The sequence below is a fragment of the Anser anser genome, assembly GCF_964211835.1.
Source record: "Anser anser genome assembly, chromosome: 5".
Classification (NCBI taxonomy): domain Eukaryota; kingdom Metazoa; phylum Chordata; class Aves; order Anseriformes; family Anatidae; genus Anser; species Anser anser.
The window spans coordinates 43,040,713-43,062,020 of NC_139725.1; the positions used below are offsets into that span (position 1 = coordinate 43,040,713).

The 21,308-nt window shown below is 48.6% G+C and overlaps 3 protein-coding genes across 16 annotated transcripts in view; 2 read left to right on the top strand and 1 right to left on the bottom strand.

Annotated features, from left to right (window-relative positions):
* The window catches only part of FLVCR2 (FLVCR choline and putative heme transporter 2), a 34,796-nt gene extending 23,527 nt beyond the window's left edge, over positions 1–11,269 (top strand). Inside the window, exons 6-13 of one of the 4 annotated variants that reach the window (XR_014585488.1) lie at positions 1,331–1,441; positions 2,038–2,143; positions 2,604–2,715; positions 3,123–3,178; positions 3,934–4,138; positions 5,376–5,472; positions 5,597–5,754; positions 9,856–11,269. Coding sequence is in view for 1 of the 4 variants with exons in the window: in XM_083839747.1 (XP_083695873.1) it covers positions 1,331–1,441; positions 2,038–2,143; positions 2,604–2,715; positions 3,123–3,178; positions 9,856–9,912 (442 nt within the window). In the remaining 3 variants the exon portion in view is untranslated. The remainder of the gene's footprint in view (positions 1–1,330; positions 1,442–2,037; positions 2,144–2,603; positions 2,716–3,122; positions 3,179–3,933; positions 4,139–5,375; positions 5,473–5,596; positions 5,755–9,855) is intronic. The other 3 variants (XR_014585489.1, XR_014585490.1, XM_083839747.1) reach the window with 3 other exon arrangements.
* A 504-nt stretch (positions 11,270–11,773) lies between these two features.
* On the bottom strand, positions 11,774–14,115 carry ERG28 (ergosterol biosynthesis 28 homolog). 4 transcript variants are annotated; one of them, XM_083839753.1, is made up of 5 exons: positions 13,935–14,112; positions 13,728–13,818; positions 12,449–12,567; positions 12,206–12,304; positions 11,774–12,069 (listed from the first exon to the last, which is right to left on the bottom strand). In XM_083839753.1, the coding sequence occupies exons 1-4, from the start codon at positions 14,065–14,067 to the stop codon at positions 12,225–12,227; spliced, it is 423 nt and encodes a 140-aa protein (XP_083695879.1). In that variant the 5' UTR covers positions 14,068–14,112; the 3' UTR covers positions 11,774–12,069; positions 12,206–12,224. The 4 variants fall into 4 exon arrangements, with proteins under 4 accessions (XP_083695879.1, XP_083695881.1, XP_083695878.1 ...); XM_083839755.1 differs by lacking the exon at positions 12,449–12,567 and having other exon boundaries at positions 13,935–14,115; XM_083839752.1 differs by having other exon boundaries at positions 11,774–12,304.
* A 148-nt stretch (positions 14,116–14,263) lies between these two features.
* TTLL5 (tubulin tyrosine ligase like 5) overlaps positions 14,264–21,308 on the top strand; it is a 128,528-nt gene continuing 121,483 nt past the window's right edge. For 3 of the 8 annotated variants that reach the window (XR_014585487.1, XM_083839745.1, XM_083839746.1), the window contains exons 1-6: positions 14,265–14,571; positions 16,511–16,620; positions 18,308–18,390; positions 19,238–19,344; positions 19,917–20,047; positions 20,574–20,656. Coding sequence is in view for 7 of the 8 variants with exons in the window: in XM_083839745.1 (XP_083695871.1) it covers positions 14,468–14,571; positions 16,511–16,620; positions 18,308–18,390; positions 19,238–19,344; positions 19,917–20,047; positions 20,574–20,656 (618 nt within the window). In the remaining variant the exon portion in view is untranslated. Of the gene's footprint in view, positions 14,572–16,510; positions 16,621–18,307; positions 18,391–19,237; positions 19,345–19,916; positions 20,048–20,573; positions 20,657–21,308 lie in introns of all 8 variants that reach the window. The other 5 variants (XM_083839741.1, XM_083839743.1, XM_083839740.1 and 2 more) reach the window with 3 other exon arrangements.

Genomic DNA, 21,308 nt, shown 5'->3' on the forward strand with positions numbered 1-21,308 from the left:
GTAGACTGCCGAGCACTAAATCTCCTTTTTTGTCATCAGTGGTATACTCAGGGGAGCGTGGTCTTCCTGAAGTCCGATTTAGCAGAAGTCTGCCTGGGTGCTTGAGGCTATTTCCTGCAGCAAGAGGTGCAATGGGGCTGTCTGCTGAAGTCCCACTTAGGGACTGTGGCAGGCAGGGACCAGCTCAGTGCAGAGATTTAGGGTCCTTCCTGGTGAGTGACTTCCACAGTACGCAAGCCTGTGGTCTTGTTCCTTCCTAAGTGTTTGTCAGTTCCTTTTGTACTGCTGAAGCCTAATGAGTGGGGGAAACAGATTAACGAGGAAAGCTTGTTGTCTCCTTCAGCCAGCTAACGTGTGGTAGACGCAGTATCTGCGACAAGATGGAAAAGCTTCCTCCATTTTTCCCCCTAGTTCTGCAACTCCAGTGGAAAGCACCACTTGCTTTAACCTGCAAGAGCTGCTTGCTTCTCTGAGCCAGCCTCCTCTAGTTCTTAGTGAGGGATCGTGTGTTCTGGGAACTTCCTTCTTGCAGCTTGACTAATGACACAGCATCAATGTGAAACAAGGTCCTGACCACATCTGGTCACTAACTCGTTCATCCTCTTTGCCTGGAGATGAACAAAGTGCAAATATGGGCAACTGTCAAGACTGTGAATCAGTTACAAACTGCGTACAGTACTTGAGCCACGAGGCTGGGAAATTGGGTGAGATTTCATAGGACTAACCTGAGACCTCTGCACTGAGACCAAAACTAGTTGGGCTGGGTGTAAAGTATTATCCAGATGTCCCAACTGTCCCTGCTAGCAGAGACTAAGCTTTGTAGGGTCACAGGTGCTTCCTGGAGGCCATGCTGCTGAGCATGTATTTTAGCACTGAATCCTGCATGGCTTGGAGACTCCTGCTTATGGAAACCCCACCTGCTTCGGACTTGGTCTGTGCAGCACGATGAGCTGTAATTCTTGCCCTGAGCCTCTCTTGCAGTCAGCCCGCTTTTGACCAGACTGGTGTCCCCTGTTGGACTGGGGACCTGAGCTTCTTGGCTGCCCCACAGGTGCCTCCTCATAGGTGTGATGCCCGGACCCCACGCAGAGCTAACCCTCTGTGAGGTCGGGATATGGGAACTCCTAGGTCCTGGTTTTGCTTCTCCTGCTGTGTGTGTAGACCATGCTGGGCTCTGTAGCAGTCCAGTTCCTCTGTCTGTTGTAAGGATATGAGAAAGCTGTGCAAGTTTTTTTTTGTTACCATGTGCTGCAAACTATACCAAGATCTGTGGGTGAAAATAATAGTAGGATTTAATTAAATAAAACCCTGACTGTGCTTTTCCTTGCAGACAGACGACGCTAGTGGTCTATATCATGTCTCTGGTGGGAATGATAGTCTACACCTTCACTCTGAGTCTAGGCCACCTCTGGGTGGTCTTTGTGACTGCAGGTGTGCTGGGGTAAGTTCATGTGCAGGCTGCTTTTCTCTGTATGTAAGCTAATAGGATATGGCAGGGAGGCAGGAGTCATGGTCCTGGAGGGATTGGGAAGAGCCATAGCCTGCTCCCCCATGGGATAAGGACAAAAAGATCCATGCTTCCCATCACTCTCGTGTTTTGTTACTCAGGGGCATTAGCACAGCCTGCTCATGCTCGCAGCTGCCTTAAATGTCCCAGGTAATCAAGGCAAAGCATTTGGGAAGTGAATGGGACGGGGGTGCCATAGATGGCCAGGGTGGAGGAATGAAAAGCATGTGGGCCTGGGTGGCTGACGGACTGTGTTGGGGGTGATGCCCTTCAGAGCTGCTTGTGGGAGATGTTGCTTTTAATGCCTCATTTTTGCCAGGTCCTTTGCCCCGAGGCCGTGGGCAAAAGTATTTGTGGGTAGGAGGGAGACCTATGCTGTGAAGAGGGACTCAGCTGCATGGGCTGTGGCAATAATAGGGGGAAACGTTCCATGCAGTCAGTCAAGCATCCCAACAGGGATTTGGGCTCATTGTGCCTCCTCAGTCTTCTTCCTAGCAGTTACTGAGCCTTTTCCTTGTGTTCCTTTACAGATTTTTCATGACAGGGTACCTTCCCCTGGGCTTTGAGTTTGCTGCAGAGTTGACATACCCAGAATCAGAGGGAACATCATCAGGACTCCTTAATGTCTCAGCACAGGTAGGTGTTCTGGTTTTTCTTCTCTTGCCTCTTTAAAAGCAGATATATCAAACTCCCATCCCTCACCCCCATTTCTTGTATGTGATTATTGTCTTGAACCGCAAATCCAAGCGCATCAGGACGTGGCTTTTCAAGTGACAGTCCTTGTGGCATTTCTCTGTTCTGTTTCTGCTAAGGAGAATGTCCGTCGGGATAGCAGTCATCCTTGCCTTTTCCAACATTGCTCCTAGCAGCCCAGGACCTGCCTCCTCTCCAGTGAGAGATGGGATTCCAGCATTAAGGGTCACCTGTTTTTCTATTAGCTGTGAGGAGGTGCCCCTGGATGTGTTTATAACCAAACTTCAGCCTAGGCAGGCCAACAGCTTGTCTGGCCTCTATGCTCAGATACTGAGATAAAGCTGGGAAGCTGTTCAGGCTGCTTCATGATAACACTACAGCTTGACCCTGCCTTTGCTTGTAGATCTTCGGTATTGCCTTCACCATCAGCCAAGGGCAGATCATGGATCACTATGGGACAAAGGCAGGAAACCTCTTTCTTTGTTCCTTCCTGCTCCTGGGGACCATTATGACAGGTAATTAAATTTCTGTGTTCTGCTGTGACTCTTCCCCTTGGGCTTGGCATGTGAATTAAAGGGCTTTGGTGTGTAGTGGTGCCTTCAGGAAAGGGCAGGACCCTCATGGCAGCCCCATAGCAAAGCTGTTGTGCTTTTTCAAGCGTCTGGCCTGTGTTACAAAGAAGATCCAAGGCTTCTTGCCCTGGCTGCTGGCTGGGGTCTCCAAGATGTGCTTTCTGTGTGTTGCAATAAGGAGTATGTGCCCTGCCTGTTTGAGAATTGTCTTCCTCCTCCGGGAGAGTGGTTTCCATTGCTTGTCATTGTGCATTCTCCTCTGCTGCCCCTTAGAGTCCTGGGGATATTGATGTGGGGTCTGTGTGGCAACTGAACTGCCTTTACATTTCTCTTCCTCCCTCTGTCCCCAGCATTCATTAAGGCTGATCTCCAAAGACAGCAGGCCAATGCGGAAAATGAATGTACAGTGAGTAATTCCCCTTCAATCCCTGTTGCACCCCTGCTGTTAGCTCAGGACAACCCCCAACCTTCCTCCCTTCTAGGAATGGGGCTGGCCCTTTCTGAGTTACAGCTGTAGCTGTGGTTCTCTTTTCTTATCCCACCACTTGCCCAGCCTATGGGGAAGTTCCTTGCTGGCATTTTCAGACAGGTGGCTGTAATCCCAGCTCTGCCAGCTGCTGGGAGCCTATATTTGCTTGCTTTAATGTCATGCAGTCTCTGTAGGCTCTGGTCCTCTGGGAATTTGCAGGGCTTTACACGTGTTGGTATTGCCTAAGGAGAGATGTGGGGCAATGCTGTGCTGGCCTCTCTCTAATAATGCACTCAGTGCTTTCCCCTTGTTTAGAGCTGGGTAACCATTCTTCCAGCTCCTTAGAGAGGCAGGTTGTTCCTCACATTTCCTGTCCTCAGCTGCAAAGTGTTGTTCATTGCTTGGGACACAAGGAAACTGAGTAGCAAAGCCCAAATTGGGGCTTGAGCAGCCTGCCTCCTCATGCTTCGTGCAGCCCTATAGATAGGGCTGCTAGTTCATGCGTGAGCACTAGAATTCAGGGTACCAAGTTCCTGTGGTGTGCTGTGCAATAAATGCAGCTGTTTGCATGTGGCAGAGGACCTCTAGTGAAAGAACTGCAGTGGATGTTCTCAGAAATTCTCACTGTAGGGAAAGAGAGGGGATGGGTGGTTTCTTGGGGCGCTTCTTACTGCTCTGGGCTCCTCTTCTAGGACGTTAGCAGAGCCATCCACTCCATGTTCATGAAGCCATCAACGACCATGACTACCAAAGTGCATAAGCTCTGTTCTCTGCTTGCTCAAGTCAGCTCTTTTCAGACGACAGTGCTGCCTTCCTTCAGATAATCTAGCCAATCTAATCTGGAGAGAGACCAGAAGGTCCAAGAAGCAGCCCTGCTCCAACCGGCTGCTCAGGAAGGTGGATTTTCAATTACAAAATATATGCTTTTTAATTTAATTTAATTTGCTTTATTTTTACAAAACTATCTGAGCATAAATGCAGAGGGTAGGAAAAGCAGAGGGAACTGATGCTGCCTTGGGTGGTTGTTGCACATAAAGTTCTAGAGTAGACAAAAAAAAAAAGGCTGCATGGTTGATCTAGTTTGGGTAAAGGAGTCCCTCCCATTGCCATAACTTAAGAAGAATTCCTGCTTTTTTTCTTCTCTGAGGCTGTCAACTTGGGTTGATTTTAGTAGTGGTGAGCCTCAGGGCCTACAGGTCTGAGCTGGAAGACTACTGCTCTCCTGGAACCCTGGCACGAGTGGAGTTAACTAGTAGACACTTAGCTAAGCTGAGCTGGGGTAAAGAGCAGTCTGTTTTGATGCACACCAAACTGCCTGTATCCCTCGATTAGAGTGATGAAGCAGAAGATAAATTTTAAGGCCAAACCATTCTCTGCAGATCCTGTGATAACAAGGGCCATGGGGAGAAGTGCTGGTGACACTGCTTGTTAATTCAAAGCATGTTTGTGGAAATCCAGGAAATATCAAGGTCCTTTGGCAGTGCACATGATCCCTAATAATAATAATAAGGTCCTTTACCTTTGTCAGACACTTCTCTTACCAGATGAATTGTATGCTTTTACCATTTTTTCTATAAATCTAAAATACAGTTGTAAGATCTTGCTGCTGAGCAAAAGGTAGTATAGGTTTCACTTCTATAACCCTAAAAGCTTCCAGAACTGACTGCGGTAAGAACCAGAGATGTGTGTGTCAGGTAATAGGTCTCAGTCAAAAACTTCATTGGCAACTCCTCCTCCCTGAGGAGCCATGCTCTGTAGAAGTCATGATGGATGCCCCTTCCACCCCCCACCCCAAATGTGGCCTCCGAATGGCTAAGCTCACCTGGTTATTTCTCAGGTTTAACAAACAACCTCGGGCGCTTGACCTACTGAAGTGGGGCTGAACCTGGTGTTCTGCATTAACGTGGGTGCCTCAGTCAGCTGGGCTTAGGCACCGCGTGCTGCCTTGTGGAGAGCTCCGATGGAGTCATGTACTGGAGCTTTGCTACATGGCATGGCTGCCTTACACGTGCTTGGGTGATTTTTACGGGTTTTTCTTTACCTGTTCCTCTTCTTTTATTTTTTTCTCTCCCCTCATTTCCCTCCCTACTTGCTTCCATCTTTTCTGGGATCTGACTTGTGGCTGTTGTTACAGAGACTCCAAGGCAGCAATCAGATCACGGATTATGGACTGTAGCTTGTAACCCTAACCCCATCAATTCCCATTCCTGTTCACTAGCTCACACGCAAAGGTAGGAGAATCATGCTAATCTGCCTGTCTGAACGTTCACGGGTGGCACAGGCACCAAGCCAATGACACTTGTGGGTCAGCGACAACAGCCACAGAGTGCTGAGTGCTGGCCTTCCTGGGGGCAGGTCTGAGAGGAAAGATAAGACGGCTTTCCTGAACAGTGAAGATCCCACCAGACTTGCATCAAATGGGGGCATTCAGAGAGGTGCGGCAAGGCGGAGCCTGGTATCAGAGCACATGAAGAACTGAAGTGTCAGTAAGTTACTGGGGAGAGGAAGCGCAGGTATGTAGAGACTTTTCTCTGATACTTTTATTGCCCAGATTCTTGGCTGGAAGTAATACCAGGAGCTCTGTAGAAGAGTTGGCTCTCATCACAAGCAGGGTGTGTGGCCAACTACGTGAAGGATTTAAGAAAAAAAAAAAACACAACAAAAAACAAAAACACTTTGTCTTAAGGAAGTCATTGGGTTGGTGCCTTTTGGTATATGAATCTCTGAAAATTGTAAAGCTCTGTGCTTGCTGTGAATCTCAGCTGCACTTGGCATTTCCTCAGCTGTTGCTTGGGGTGTAGTGCTTTATTACTCACTGTGCTCTGCTTTGTGCTGGCTGGCTGCCCTGTCAGGTTAACCTTACTACCCTTTGCTTTTCATTAAATGCGTCTGTCGCTTAGTGGCCACTGCCAACAGGGCTAACAGATAACAGCAGTGAGAGTGTTGGAGAAAACAACCGTGATCCTGCAAAGATTGGAGTGTGTGCTACAGGGAGCATGAAGCCGCCACGCTTTGATGCAAGCGTGAGGAACAGTCACACGGGCAGGGAAAGATCTGCCTCTAGGCTGAACACTTCTAGTGCTGTTTCCACATTGCAGTCCATAGCGTTTTTAGCAGGCGTTCATGTATGGTGTTAGTTTGGGACCAAGTAACTGAGAAACTGTAGCTGTGTGAGCTGGGTGAGCCTGCGGTGGTGTGCTGGTAATTTTTTTGATGGCTGAAGCTTACGTTATTGCCTTCACTGCTATCAGCCCTACCTTGGTACAGCTGCCAGTGTTACTGCTGACATCCCAGCGGCAAAACAGACGGTGTGAGGCTCAGGCGTGCTGCGGTATGGCTGTTGCAAGGAGAGGACAGGCTTCCAGAGTCGGATTAGAGCTTCCAGAGGATGCAGAGTTGTGGAGCTGTGCAGGACTCATCCTTCCCACTGAAATACTGCACAGGGCTGCATGGCCCTGTTGATGACAGCGTGTCTTTCCCCTGTATTGACCCAGTGGAGGTGCAGGTGGAGGCAGATGGCTGACTTACTATTCTCTGTGGGGACCCGTCCTCCAGAGTATTGGCCTAGCAAGGTTTGAGTTTTCCTGGTGGAGATATAGAAATGATCCGGTGGAGAACTGTTGCAACTTTAAACTGGATGTTCAGTTTTGGTGCAGAGTGGGACTGCAGAACAGCCTGATTTCCCAGTGTATTAAGACACACAAGGGAAAAACATACATGTTAATTCTTACACAGAGAGACCTTCACCTAGCAGTTTGTCCAGGTGACGAAATGGAAAGATGAGAATCTGGCTGAACTGTTGACTTTGCAGGGAGGAGTGTATCGTGCCGCAGCTTCAGTGAAGAGAGCGAGCATTTATCAGCCTGGACTCTCTGCCCAGGGATCACAGCCTCTAAGCAGCCACCTGTCAGAGCTTTTGGTGAGGGTGTTCACACTGCAGGGATGTTCTTCCCTTCTTTCTGCAAGACCTGCCTCGTGTTCACAAGCACTTCGTCTTCCATCAGTGCTCTTCTCTGCTTATGATTATAATTAATCAGATGTTGCAATTAATAGAACCCGTAGTGGATCTAAATTAGCCTAATGGCACTGTGAATACCTTGTCCTCTATTAAGAAAGCTGTAATTTGGTTCCAGCAATCCTCCTGTTTCTGTCAGTTTCCAGAGCGTTAGCAGGGTCAGCTTTCTGTATCTCAGGTCACTTGGATCAAATGCCCTTTTTGCATGACGATGAGTCCCTTTGTGAGCTACCTTTGTCGTAGGTGTATCTGAAGCCATTCCAACATTCCGCCTTTAGGCTTCGTGGTACTGCCAGTTGATTCAGGATACATACCAGTCATGTATATGCTGCGTACAGCCTGTGCTCATCTGCTCCTATAGAGGATGGCAGGACTGTCTTATTTTTTTCTCCTCCAAACTGGGTTTTGTTAGATCTCTTTGAAAATAGCAAATCTGATTAAGGTGTATTCAGGGCACTTTGTAGTGGTTTTATATAGGGGAAGATAAATTTAACGTTTTTTTGTGTGTGTGTCAAAATCTTATTCTTGATAGCAGAAAGTATGGAGTAGAGTGCTTTCTGACTCTTTCCTGGTTTTTGAATTGTAATAAAATTAAAAAAAAATATCTGGAATGTTACTCTAGCAGCAGAGATGAGCACTGATGCATATATATGATTTTGAGGTCACGGGTCATTCTGGATGTACAGCCACAAGAAGAGATTTGTTTAAAGCAGGACTGAAGTTCTGCTGTGTCCTCAAGCCATGTATAGGATAGGTCAAGGCTCGCTCAGGGCTAAGTACCTTGTATTGGTGGTTGTTTATTTGCAGAGATGCATGTGATGAATCTCCGTGGAATACCCATAAGTGTGTTTCCTTTTCATCCCAAGGAAGTGTGATTTAGAGGCTGGTTAGGGCCTCAGGGAAAGCATTCTACCTCTATACCTTGCAAGCTGTAGCGTGCTCTAGTTCAGTAAAAAATACCAAAACAAAACCCACAAAAAAACAGAACTGCTGGAATCTTGCACAGTAGGCACAAACAGTGTGCATGCCACCTCCTGCTTAAACTTCCATGCTCCCTTCCTGTATTTACTGTGGCAAGCACTCTTCTCCCTAAGCCACGGGCAGGCCAACTGCACATCCCCTTGCAACACTCCCACCTGTGGGAGCAGCCTTCCCTTCCCAAGGTGGGGGAGCCCTGCAGGCTGGCTGGCTGATCTCCTAAACCAGTGTTCCTGTAGCTCCACGGCAGGTAAGTGGTGTCGAGACCCCAGAGCTACTTGGGGAGCCTGTTCAGGGCTGCCAGCATGCTTCTCTGATTCATTCTAGTGGGATTTCCCAAGCCTGAATGCAGCTTTCCCATTATTCCTGCCTCTGGCACTACTTCCTGCAACCCCTCCTGCTGGCAGGAGGTTTTTCTGCACTGCCTGGCTTTTGCCTCGAGGCATCCCTTTGAAGCTCTCCTGACCTCACTCCTGTGCTTTGGAATATTGCTGCTGCCCTCTGTACAACCTTTTCAGCTGCAGTTTGTGCAAGATGCTACTCAGAATGAAACTGTTTTGTAACTCTTGCCTCCATGCTGCGTGGACTTCTCTTGAACTGCACTGGGGACGTGAGCCTTTCTCATGTACCTCTGGCTCCTGCCTCAGATCTGAGTTTTGCCCCACAGTGAGTTACCTCAAAGCCCAGGCTCTGGGAGACTCCACATTTACCCTTACCAGTCTGCATGCTGTTCTCTGAATCAGTGACAGTTGGGGTGTCTTACTATACGCAGTCAGAACTTGGAGAGGTTTCTGTTCTATTTCTTATGGCCCTTTAGGATATGAGTAATGAACTCTGAAGAAGGCCTTATCTGTACTACTCTAGGGAATTATCCCAGCCTTAAGACCAAGCTGGGGTCAGGGAAGAAAGTAGGCAGAGGGGTGCCAGCGCTGAACGGGGGTGGGGTGGGGATGAGTAGGCTTGAAGGTGAGCATTACCAGAAACCTGTCTGGGAGATGAAGAGGCCCTCTGGTGTGACAGAAGAGAGGAGCTAGTTGCTGTGCTGAGCCTCCTGCTGTAAAATTCGGAGGGTGCACAGGATACAGGTTCTGTGGCACTTGCACGGATACTGCCCTTCTCCATGGCATGAAGGAGGAGTTCCCAGTTTCTTCCCTTGCCCAGAGAACTGGCCCTGCAGCTTCCACCACTCTGAGGTCGACCTCACATCACAGTGGCATCGTCTGAGGACTGCAGCAAGTAGCTTAAGGGAAGTGGGATCATTGCTCTGCCCTGCTGCCCCGGTGTCCCTTGTGTGAGCACTAAAATCCTCTGGAGGCAGAGGAGGGAGCCAGGTGCACTCGGGTTGAGCTTTCTGAGGGTAGTGATTCTCCTTTGGGGATGTAAATCAGGTCGGATGGGGTTTGGGCAACCTGACCTAGTGAAGATGTCCCTGCCCATGGCAAGGGGGATTGGACTGGATGATCTGTAAAGGTTCATCCAACCCAAACCATTCTATGGCTCTTTGATGTCTGCACACTTGCAGGGGGCTGTGAATGAGCCAGCCTCTGGCCAGCTGGTCTCTGAAGCCTAGGTCTGGCCACCCGGGATCCTAACTGTATTTTTTCCTCTGTCTGACTTGCAGAAAGTGATGCCAGAAGCCTGCGCTGTTCCCATAGTCCTCAAGGAATCAAAGCTGTAAAAAAGAGGGGTGGCAGAGCTGGGAGATGGAGGACCTGCCTCCCCCCGCCCTCATTCCCACCGTTGCTACTTACACCATCCTCCTGTTACATGTCAATTCTGGTGGGGGGCTGCTGAGAACTGCTCCTAGGCTGTAAGAGGGAAACGAGAAGGGAGTTGCTCTCGTCAGTTACACCTCTGCGTCTTGCTGTTCTAGAGACCGTGCTAAGAGGAGAAGTCGGAAAAAGCCCCTGCTGCCCCCACTGCATATACTTGGAAGAAAAGCACACGTGCTCAGAAAAGCCTGGTCGCGTGAGGGTGGCACCTTGTAGGTGGTCTCCTCTCGCAGGGAAGGTGTGACCTGAAATGCAGGTGCTGGACCACGCTTACTTTGTGAGTAACCCTGGGGGAGTTGTGATCCCTCTGAGGGATTCCTCGGAGTGCCTGTGCTCTTTTGTATCTTGCGCAGGTGATGATAGGGCCCTCAGCACATCACCAGCCACTGCAAAGCAGCGCAGCTGCTGCTGCCAGCACCAGTTTTTGTATCTGGCTGAGGATAAACCTCCACCAAGAATTTAAGTTGCTCTGACATTCCTATGTAGTGGGAGTAACCGAGAGATACTCATGTGTCTCCTGTTGGAGGCAAGGTCTAGTTCGGTGGCAGATGTTGAAGCTACAGCCTGAGCCCAGCTCAACACTGCACTAGCACCAGGACAGTCAGACCACAAGCTCCCCAGGCTGAGGATCACATCCTCCTCCTTCATGACAAAGTGCCTTTTGCAGCTTTTGACACTACATAAAAGTCTGTGGAGTACGATTCTGGGCTAACCAGCCAGGGCTGTGTTGCCCTGCATTGCTCTGGGGAGGTGTTTTGAGCATGATGGGAACAAAAAGGTGCTGTCATGTGGAAACTTCTCCCTTGTAACAGAGAACAGGAGGAGAGGGTGGGGGTTGAAGCCCTCTCACCAGCATTTGTGTCTTGTAGACACCGCCCCTCTGTATGCTGCTGTTTAGCTTCCGCTCACAAAGGGAGAGAGACCCGTATATCCCTTTGCCTTCCTTTCCAGCATCCATCCCCTGGTGGGAGCCATCAAGTGTCCTTATACTTAGATCATGTGGTGATCTACATACCATTTTGGAATAACAGAAACAAAGCACAAATATGGAATAGATAAAAATAGCCTTCTCTAACATAGTTTTTAACATTTTTTAAGTGAAAATGTGCAGTCTTTTGACCAAAATAAAAGTCCTTTCTTTGATAGTTGGGGATTGAGCAGGGATGGGGTCTAAAATGGCTTTTAAATATGAATTTTATATTAAAAAACATTACATGTACAATGAAAGGTGACAATTTCATATTAAATACTTGAAACTGTCTACAGATGCTTTTTGTTTAATAGTCTGAAATATTCTGCAGAATAATCCTTTTTCTGCCTACTGCTACTGTTGTGCAGTTTTTCTCTTTTTTCCCCTTTCCCTTTCTTCTTCACATGCACAGGCTTCCCAGCTAGCAGCTCCTGCTGGTTCCATCCTGCCTTCTGTGCACTGCCCATCTGTTGTGGGCATTATTTCATCTAGGTCTAAGCAACCTGTTCCTGTTTTCTGTCTGTTGTAGCTGTAGCTCACTGCAAAGTCCTTCCTCACAGATGCACGGGGTTTGCTGTCACTTGTATGCTGCAGAAAGGAGAGCTACAACCTGTGGTTGTGTGTGAGAGGGAGAGAGATCAGTCAGACCTGGAGCTTTGTTGGAAGGAGTCAAGGAAAGGCTCCCATCTTGCTGTAAAGAGAGGATTTTTCCTGCAACATGGAGTAGAAACTGCCTGTTCCGAGGTCGTACATCCTCTACTCCCTCCTGTATAGCTGAAAAGACAGACGCAACGCCCTGCAGTTTTCTGTCATTTATTAGAAACAGCCCCTGCAGAACATGCACATGCAAGTTACACAGCAGTGCCAGGGGCAGCACATTATCCCTCTTTCCTGTCTAAAGTGTTCAGTGGATCCCAGGTGGCTCTACACCTCCTCCCCACAGGTGCACGGGGAGAGCAGTCCTTAGTGCATGGGGCATGCCAGAGACATTCCCTGCCACCCCTCAGGGAGGCGCTCACCAAACGCCCCCAGCAAGCTTTGACATGAGCTCCCCTGGGGCCTGGTCGTTGACATTGGTCAGTCGAAGTGTTGCCTGGACAAGAAAAAAACACTCAGCAATGAATGATTGACAGAGTCCAACATCGAGCTGCCGGTGGGACTGGTGTCCTGGGGACGTTCAACAGAGCTCCCGTGGAAGTCTGGCAGTGAAGACAGGAGACAATGCTGACCTGTACAAGACACTCGGTCTCAGTTTTTCTTCTTGTTTTGTGACAGTGCTTCTACCTCCAGGTACTGCAGCCCGATCAACATCCCCAGGATAGAGAAACCTGTGATGGAGATATGGTCTAAGTCATGTAGAAAGAGCTGGACGGATGAGATAGTCACCTGCACTGCCCCATGGACAGTTCTGGGGGAGCTGATAGCTCCACGGAGTCGGGGGGCAGGAGGGAAGGACACAGATCTCTACTCACTCGCCACCATGAGGGGTGCCATAATTCCCATTGTCAAGGCTGCGGTGTGGTAAATGAAGACCTCCGAGAGGAAGTGAGCAAGGGCCATAAAGAAGGTGAAGAGCGTGATGTAATAGAGGCTGTTGGAAAGCAGAAGGAAACAGGTTATCACACACCCCATAGCACGAGCATGGCTGAGAGGAAAAGCAGTAAACCTGCATGCTGCCCAGTCCGTCCTCGCTGTGGGAGCACAGAGGGCACTTGGTCCCCAGCCTAGTGAGGTACAAAAGCTCCACAGGCAACAGCTGGGAGGAGAACAGGGCAGCATCTTTGCTGGTGCGTTGAAAGCCACTGTCACTGTCTGGCCTGAAGGTAAGCAAAAGGGGGAGAGCAAAGGTAGGGAACTGGTGAAGTGAGAAGCAAGTGTGCATGCAAAAAGAGGTGAGAACTGGATGTGCTGAGGAACAGGGCAAGAGGACATGGCTGACTACAGGCTGCATCGCCCAGGAAGACATCTTCCCACCTGCGCTCTGCTACCCTCTAGGGGCCACAGCTGTAGAAAGGGAGCAGGTCCATGAGCTGCAAGATACAAAATCCTTCTGAGAAACGAGGCTTTATTGCAATTGCCATTGCCACGACCCCCTGAGCCACAGATTAATACAGGTAGTCGGAGTCCCTGCGCCTCCCCACCACAGACAAGCCTGGGCAGACACTGGGGCTGCAGGAGGCAGTGACAGAGCAGCGAGTTCCACCAGCCTCCAGCACAGGCTCTGCCTAGCACAGACCCGAGTCACTGCAGGAAAATCCCGCTCAGAAAGACTTCTGCCACCACAGGGGACAGACAGTCTGCCTCCTGCCACACCTGCCACAGCTACACACTGTGCCTCAAGCCTTGTCATCAGCCCCAGGTAAAAGCATATGACAGAAGGCGGAGTGGGAGGACCACAGCAAGGGCTCCCTCAGCCTGCCACAGCCGTTATCTGAGCTGTCATAGGAAAAGAAGTACCAGGTATCAGTGGGATCAGCGTCAGCAGTTAGCTTAACATCCACAGAGCAGCAACGACACCTGCAGATGCTTCCCAAGCTGGAGCTCAGAAATGCGTGACACAAAATCCCCTCGGACCTCCCGGTAACACAACACAAAGGAGCACGCTCTCCCCGCGCAGGCAGGAGGCAGAACCAGCTAATGCTGGAGCGCTGTGCTGCTCCCAAAGCCCTTTCAGACGGACGCCCCCCCCCCCCCCCCCCGTGCCGCTCCCCAGGCCCCGTAGCAGGCAGGCGCCCTGCCTCCCTCACGTACGTCTGGTTGCGGATGTCCAGGGCGCAGAGGCAGCGGACCACGGAGGACAGCAGGGTCCAGATGCCAAACGTCCGGGCCTGGAGCCCGTTCACTGCGTAAGAAAGGGGGGGGAGAGAACCGAGGTCGGCGGGGAGCGCTCCCCAGGGGAGCCCCTCCAGGGCCGGCAGCGGCGGGGAGCCGCGGCCCCGCGATGCGCGCAGCCCTTACCGAGGCCGGGGCTGGCGGTGTAGAGCTTCTCGGAGACGAAGCTGTAGTCGCGGAAGCACTGCAGGGTGTTCCCGGCGGCGATGACGGACACCATGAGCAGCCAGCTGCGCAGCACACACAGGAACCGGCTCATCCTGCCGCCAAGCCGGTCGGCGGCACACTGAGCGCCCGCCCCCGGCGGGGCCCGGCCTTACCGCGCTCCCGCGCTCCCATTGGCCGCCGGCCGCGCGCCACGCGGCGCGAGAGCGGCAGCCGCCAATCAGCTCCTTCTCTCGCCGCGCTCGGTCCCGCCCCCTTCCCTCAGCCAGAGGAGGCCGGCCGCCGCGCCTGCGCAGTGCGGGCGGCGGGCTGCGGCTGCGCGGTGAGGCGGGGCGGGGCCGGGCGCGGCGGTTGTTGTAGTAACGGGGAAGCGCCGCGCGAGCGGGGCCGGCTGAGGCGGCCGGGCTGGGGCCCCCCGCGGCCGTTTGGCGGCCACTGACGGCCACTAACGGCCCCCGCGCGTGCCGGGAGCTCCTCGAGAGCCGCCTGAGGCCATGCCGGGCGCCGCGGCGCGGGACGCGGAGCAGAGCGGCTCGTCCGCTGCCGAGGAGGAGGAGGAGGAAGAGGAAGGCGAGGAGGGGGTCGCGGACGGGCTGAGGTGAGCGGGGCCGCGGGGTTCGGCGGGGCCGGGGGGGGCCGCTCCGCGCGGGCTCCAGAACTGCTTCTGTCTGGGGTCTTGTTCTGCGGTGTTTGCAGGCTGGGAGCTTTCTTGGGGGCACGTGAGAAAATGAGGGAAATTCGTGGCTTTTTTTTTTTTTTGTTGCTGTTTAGCTTTAGTTTTTAACTTCCTGCAGGGAAGGAGGGTGTGCTCTACAGTGGCCTGCTGTGCACTGTTTTATATCCTTTCTTAAAACTGGCTTATGACAGCTCTCATATTTCTCCTCAGCTTCTGAACTCCCTTCTAGTTACTAGCCTGTTCCATCCTTACTTGGTAGCTTCTTTTATTTTTGCTCCCTTCCTCTTCCCCAGACTGGAATCCCTATTTTGTATTTCAGCTGCACCTACTTTAACGCATCCTCTTTGTTTTCTTATCACTGTGTGTTTCTTCTGAGTGCCCAGCTGCAAGCAGCAGGGATGTAGGGCTCTAGGGAAACATCACTTCACACGAAGTAGCTGCTTCAGGCTTGCCAGACCCTTATGGACCACCAGGTGAAGAGCTGCCTGTGACTACAATGTCTTTCTAACAGCCTGCCTGTGTTAAGTGGCCAAGTGTCACGCTAGGAATGAAGGACCGTCACCTGGAGGATTGTCTGAGCCCTGGTAGCCTTACTGCAAATCCTCGGGGCAGGCTTAACGTAACCTCCCCTTCTGTTGCCTCAGCTCATTTCCCACTTATATAAGGCTCTGGCTCTGGTCGTGTAAGTTCTGGAATCCTCTTGGGTCCCTTCCATCTGAACAGCTCATTACACCCCACCAGTTGGTTTCTGAAAGCAGCAGAAGCAGATGGCAGTGCTGTGGAATTGACTTGTCAGGGGTAACTTGGTTAAGAGGACCAAGGTTACGCTAAAAAGGACTTTCCTTGTGCGAAGTGTAGGAAGTGTTTTGTCTTCTGTAGTGTCTCCAAACTTTTCGCAGGCAATGACCTTGCATGTTAAATGCTTCTCTCTGTCAAATGCTTCTTTCTGCTTCTTGCTTTATGCCACTCTTCCATTTTTTTTTGTGTAGAAAGATACAGATATGTCTCTCCAACTCCTTGGTTTCTGTTTTCTGTTAACTTTTTCATAGTTCTGTTGCCTTGAGCAAGGAGTAATAAGTAGTCTGAGTCTTATTTGCTTCAGCAGGTTGACAGGTTTGCTTTCTGTCATGTTAGGATTTTGTATCATAAATTTTATTTGTGTGTGTGTGTCCTTAATTCCTCTACCTGAGCAACTGGTAGTTCCCAATGTAGGGCTGTTGTTTTAGGCAGGACAAATCTTGGAACCTGGAGGAGCTTTGAGTGGCTTCCTGGGGGCATCGCTGTTGAATTCTGGGCTCACGTTCCACTGCGCCTGGCAGAAATTAGAAAGGAAGAACACACAAATTCGTTGTTTTGAGCCAAATCTTCTCTAGTCTGTCAAATTTTGTAGGAGTGCCCTTTTGCTCACTTTAGAGCCCAGGATTACAACCAGGCAGTATACACAGATTTTCATCTCTTGTCTTAAATTAGAGACTGAAACCAGTGTTGTAAGGTCTGGTTGTGTGGCTATCAGTAGTTACAGCCTACTCTGAGCTATGGATCTTGTTCTCGGATGCGCTACAAATCCAGAGAAATGTAGCTGAAAATTCAAGGGTTTTCTCCCAAATTATACTCAATAAAATCAATACAAATTAAGCGAAGCTCCTACTTAAAATGATAAGGCTGACCCACAAAGAGGATCATTTGGAAGGTTCCCTTTTTAGCTGAGAACCAGGGTACCTCGCGTGTGTCCGCGTGTCCTGCCCATGGGCTAGGTGAGCAAGCATGGGCAAGCACAGGGAACTGCTGCGTCCTCCCAGTCAGTAACTGCTGTGTGCGTGAGGCTCAGCAGCTGCTAATGCTAACTGTCTTGCTATTTTAGGGATCACCCGTGCATCAGGTGGACTGGTGGCGGCTGCAGGCGGATCCCTATCTTCGTCTTTCATGCTGATGCCATTCTGACCAACGACAGTTATCTCCGCCTAATAGGAGGTGGGTGCAGCAAGGCGACAGCTTCTGGCCTGAAGGTGTGAAGCAGAAGTCTCACAGTGAGATGTTCCCTTCTCTTTGTGGGGAAGAGGAATTGATAGGAAGGAAACTACAGTCTTGTCTCTGAGCTCTGAGACATTCAGAAACACTTGGTCAATCGGTGAATGTTTATCATGTTTAGTTTGTGACAAGTGCCTATCTTTGGCCCTCTGATGGGTCCTGGAATGCTTTGATTTGGAACAAATCAGATTTGGAGGCTGTGCTAGAACTTATGACCAGAAGATAAATGCACTAATTTGTAGCTGAGAACTTAAAATCAATCCTTCCAGTTTGAGTCTTGGGAGGGTTTCATCACGAAACAGAGGCGCCAGCCCTACGGTGGTATTAATAGTAGTAAGCTTTAAAAACAAGTCTCTGTTTCTGCAGCCTCACAACTGTGAGTAAGGCTGTAAGCAAAATGATTGCTTTTATAAGAGCACTGCAGTCAGACTAAACCTGTCTAGTGTCAAACAAGGGAGAGCTTCTAAATAAGGCAAAGTTACAAAGAGTCACTCCAGATTGCGAGAGTTAGTGCTTGTGGGTGTGTATGGCTGGGAACTCTTTCTGGATGTGCTGAGCTGGGGAAAAACTAAAATCCACTCAGCTTTTTCTTGTGTAGATGCTGACACCTCTTTCTTCTCTTGCTTCTCCCTTTCTTAGATAATTGGTGCACTCATTTCTAATGTCCTAGCCAAGCAGAAATGCTCCTGGCTCCTTTGGGTAAGGGGTGGAGAAGGTGATTTGTGTGTAAAAACTCCTGATCCTTTTGATGTGAGTTACAAACGTACTTGAATGGTGGCAGAAGCTGATGCTGACTGTAACTTGTGTCCTAATTGGAGTGTGGTGTTTCTTATGCTTTTTCTCAGGCAGTAGAGGATTTTTTGTTATTTAACAAGTCTACTACTGTACAGTGCAACTTCTTAAATATCCTTTAGACCTTTGTCTAGTCCCAGATGATGATGCTTCTTAGTCTTTTCTTTAGACTTATTTTTACTGGTATAACATATTTTCTGAGACCTAATCATGACTTTTTACTCAGGAAATATTTTTTTTTTCATTTAATACTTGTCCTATTTACTTTATTTTTCAACTGTTTTTGCAGATATTTATTGGAAGATCAGTACAGTTGAATGAGACATGAACAAAAATTCATAGACCTTGAAAGACCAAAATAAAACACTAAAAGTGGTCACATACGTTAACTGTGTCAATGAGGGGTATATGGCATGATTGCTTTTAGCTAGGAATACTCATCTTGAATTGAGAAGAAGGAGCTGAAATCATTATTTGGAGTGTTATAAAGCAGGCTATGAAGAGCTGTTTAAAAAAATAATATATAAATACATATATCAGGACATCCTAACAAATGAACAGGTTTTTATTTTGATAGGACAGCGTTCAGCGATGTAGAAATGTTATACCTGATGACAGATGTAATTTGCTTCAATGCCATCATTGGATTTAATGCCTCAAGATGTAGGCAAATGGTGACACAAAGTACCTGTCTGTTATGTGCTGCTACTGTGGATTAAGTGCAGCTCTTCTGTGCCGAGTCCTATGGTGCTCTTCTCTGTGGTTTGGTAGCATGGGTAACTTGGGTTTATTCTTCTGTGTGCAGACTCTAGCGTTGTGTCTCTTGCTTTCTTAACAGAGCACTACCACTTGTCCTATAAGATTGTACGGACGGACAGCCGCCTGGTCCGAAGCATACTGACTGCCCATGGATTCCACGAGGTGAGTGCAACAAGCTCGGGATTACCAGCAAGTTGGCAAGTCTGATTTTGTGCTGAGCTGCAAGGTGTGTCTCCATGTGTACATGTCTTATGTGTGTGGTGTTTTTTTGTTGTTTACTCTGCAGGATTAGAGCCAGGAAGTTCCCTTGGACCCACTTTGTGTTTTTTCTCTTTTCCTTCTTTTTTCCCCTGCTCTTCTCCGTATTTTGTCAGCTGGGGAAAAATGTTGTGATTTTTCACTCTGAAAGGATTATCCTTTACCTAATTTTGCAGACTTAAGCCTAAAAGGGATATTTAAGTTAAGGTTATTGTGCATTTCTCTTCTTGCTTCTAGAGCGTTGCTTCACGCCCTTGGGAAGATCTGAAGGATTTAATCTTTCAGCCTTTGCAAGCTCACGGAAGCATTGTTGTGGTGTCATATGTTTCTTTTTCTTCTATCACCTTCCTTGCTCTAAAGAATGTCCTACGTGCAGCTAGTGACAGTTTGAGAGAAGTGTTTGGGTGGTGAATTTTCTTCTGAATAGGGCAAAGTTGGGGAATTGGTCTCCCAAGTTTCCTGGGAAAATATGAAATGCTTTATAAATTGGGTTTACAAGGTCTATTAAAAGAGCAAAGCCGTAGCTTGTATAGAAAACTGATATATTTATTTCCAAGCACCACTGTACAATAGCTGAAGATAGGAGTCTGTGTAGAATTGCCCTAGTACTAGAGATGAATAAAGGAAATTGTCTTAAACCGGAATTGCTGTGGCCCCACAGACAGAAGGGCACAGTCTGTAGGACAAGTGGTGGTGTTTCTCACTATTTCCGTAGCTTTACGTGTTTTTTTTTTTCCATGTTGTTTTTTAGGTGCACCCTAGTAGCAGTGATTATAATCTCATGTGGACGGGATCACACTTGAAGCCCTACTTGCTGCGTTCCCTTACAGATATTCAGAAAGTCAATCATTTCCCTAGGTAAGGCTTTGACATCATATTTTGCTGAACATCTTTGTCGTGGTTTGCAGAAATGTGAGTATAGATAGCTTGCTTTTTTTTTTTTTGTGTGACAATGATACTGTGAAGTCCCAGCATGCTGGATGTGTGCCACATACTGTCTTCATTCTAAACAGTCTTTAGGGGTTTAGGGGAGATAGTATGTGAGCTGAAGTGCTTGTCCATAGCCCAAAAACTGATTGCACCCCCCCTTTATTTGATGGTATAAGTAAGGTGTTTGGGGCTTGGGGTTCTTCATTACAGTTGTAGTCATGTATCACCTGTTAAAGTTTGCAAACACCGTTATAACAGTTTGTGCTTCAGTCCCTCTTGGGAATAGCAAGAGGCACTACAGATGAGGGTGATTATCAATACAGCCATAGAGCAGAGACAGTAAAACTGAAGAGTAGTTGCAGGTTAGGGCTGAGATATCTGACAGGGCTACAGATCCTTTAGTAACTAGGACAAGAGGTTGTTGCAGTGCGGTGGTGTTTTGATGTTTTCTTTGTTTTTTATGCTGGGAAAATGGATAGTCTCTTGTTTTGGGACTTCAGGTCGTATGAACTGACACGGAAGGACAGGCTGTACAAGAACGTCAGTCGTATGCAGCTGGCCCATGGATTCAAGGCATTCCATATCTTACCTCAGACCTTCATCCTCCCAGCAGAGTACCAGGACTTCTGCAGTAAGTGAATGGCTGCTGATGCCCAGACTTAAAGCAGAATAACTTGGTAGGGGGAAGGGAATCACTCTTAATATTCCAGTTTGTTGATCACGTCAGTGTTGTTGAAGCTGGAAAGACAGTAGAAAAGGTGCACATCATTTGTTTATATCATTTTCACTGTGCTGCCTGTTCCATGCCTATATAAGTCCTCAAGAAGCTGATTGTGGACTTTGTGCGCAAAGAAAGCTCAGTTTTGGAGCCCAGTGTTGACGACGATCAGCTTCATAATATCCCTAACTAATATCTGGGCATACTGAAGAGAGAAATGTCAAAAGGAGGTGTAGAGCAGAGAAAAGAATATATCAAAGCAGCAGGAGGAACTGTAGTAATTGCAGTGCGTCCTGAGGGGTAAAACTGGACATCAGAAAGTAGGCCTTGATCTCTTACTGGGGTTCTCTAGGGCTTTACTGTAGGCAATGTTCTTGCTCCTCTGTAAATAAGCGAAACTAAAGATGCTTCAGACTTGTGGTGTTGTTTTTTTAACCAGATACCTATTCTAAGGACAGGGGCCCATGGATAGTGAAGCCCGTGGCCTCTTCCAGGGGTCGAGGAGTCTACCTGATAAATAACGTAAGTGTTCATCAAAAAGGCTGCTTTTCAGTAACAAGGTCTGCAAAGCTATGCAGGTTTCCAGGCAAGGTGCATGCAAACATCTAAGCAGGCAACGGCCGTGCTCTGGATTTCAACAGTACATGGGTGAGCAGTTTAACGGTCCTGAGCAGCTGGCAAAGTCTGCCCTGGCTTATACTGCGTAACCAAAACTAAGCTCTTTCTTTATATGCTGTGTGTATCTTGCAATCTATATGGTACTTTCAAGTCTTGGCTTACTAGGTACAAGTTCATACTCCCTGAAACGGTTTGGGAATCTGTGCTACTTCATGCTCTCCTTGTGGCTGACAGTAGGCTGGCCTTGGGAAGATTCCCAGAACTCTCCTTGGTTGTTTGCCCTGGGCAGCCTAAATAGTCCTCACGCAGTGTCCTTTTCTCCCTGTCACCCCTGTAAAAGACTAGATAAAATGAAACTATATGACACAGTAAGATGTGTATCAGTCTTAGAATTTTGTAATCTAAATGCTAGTGTGCCTTTATTGAGTAATAGGAATGATTCTTTGAATTCAATATGCTGGTTACAGTGTTTTGTTGCCATTCTGGGGTTTTTGCAGGGAGTTAGCTTGTCATAGGTAACAAATATATCTGGGCAGGAGCCAAAACACATGAGGAT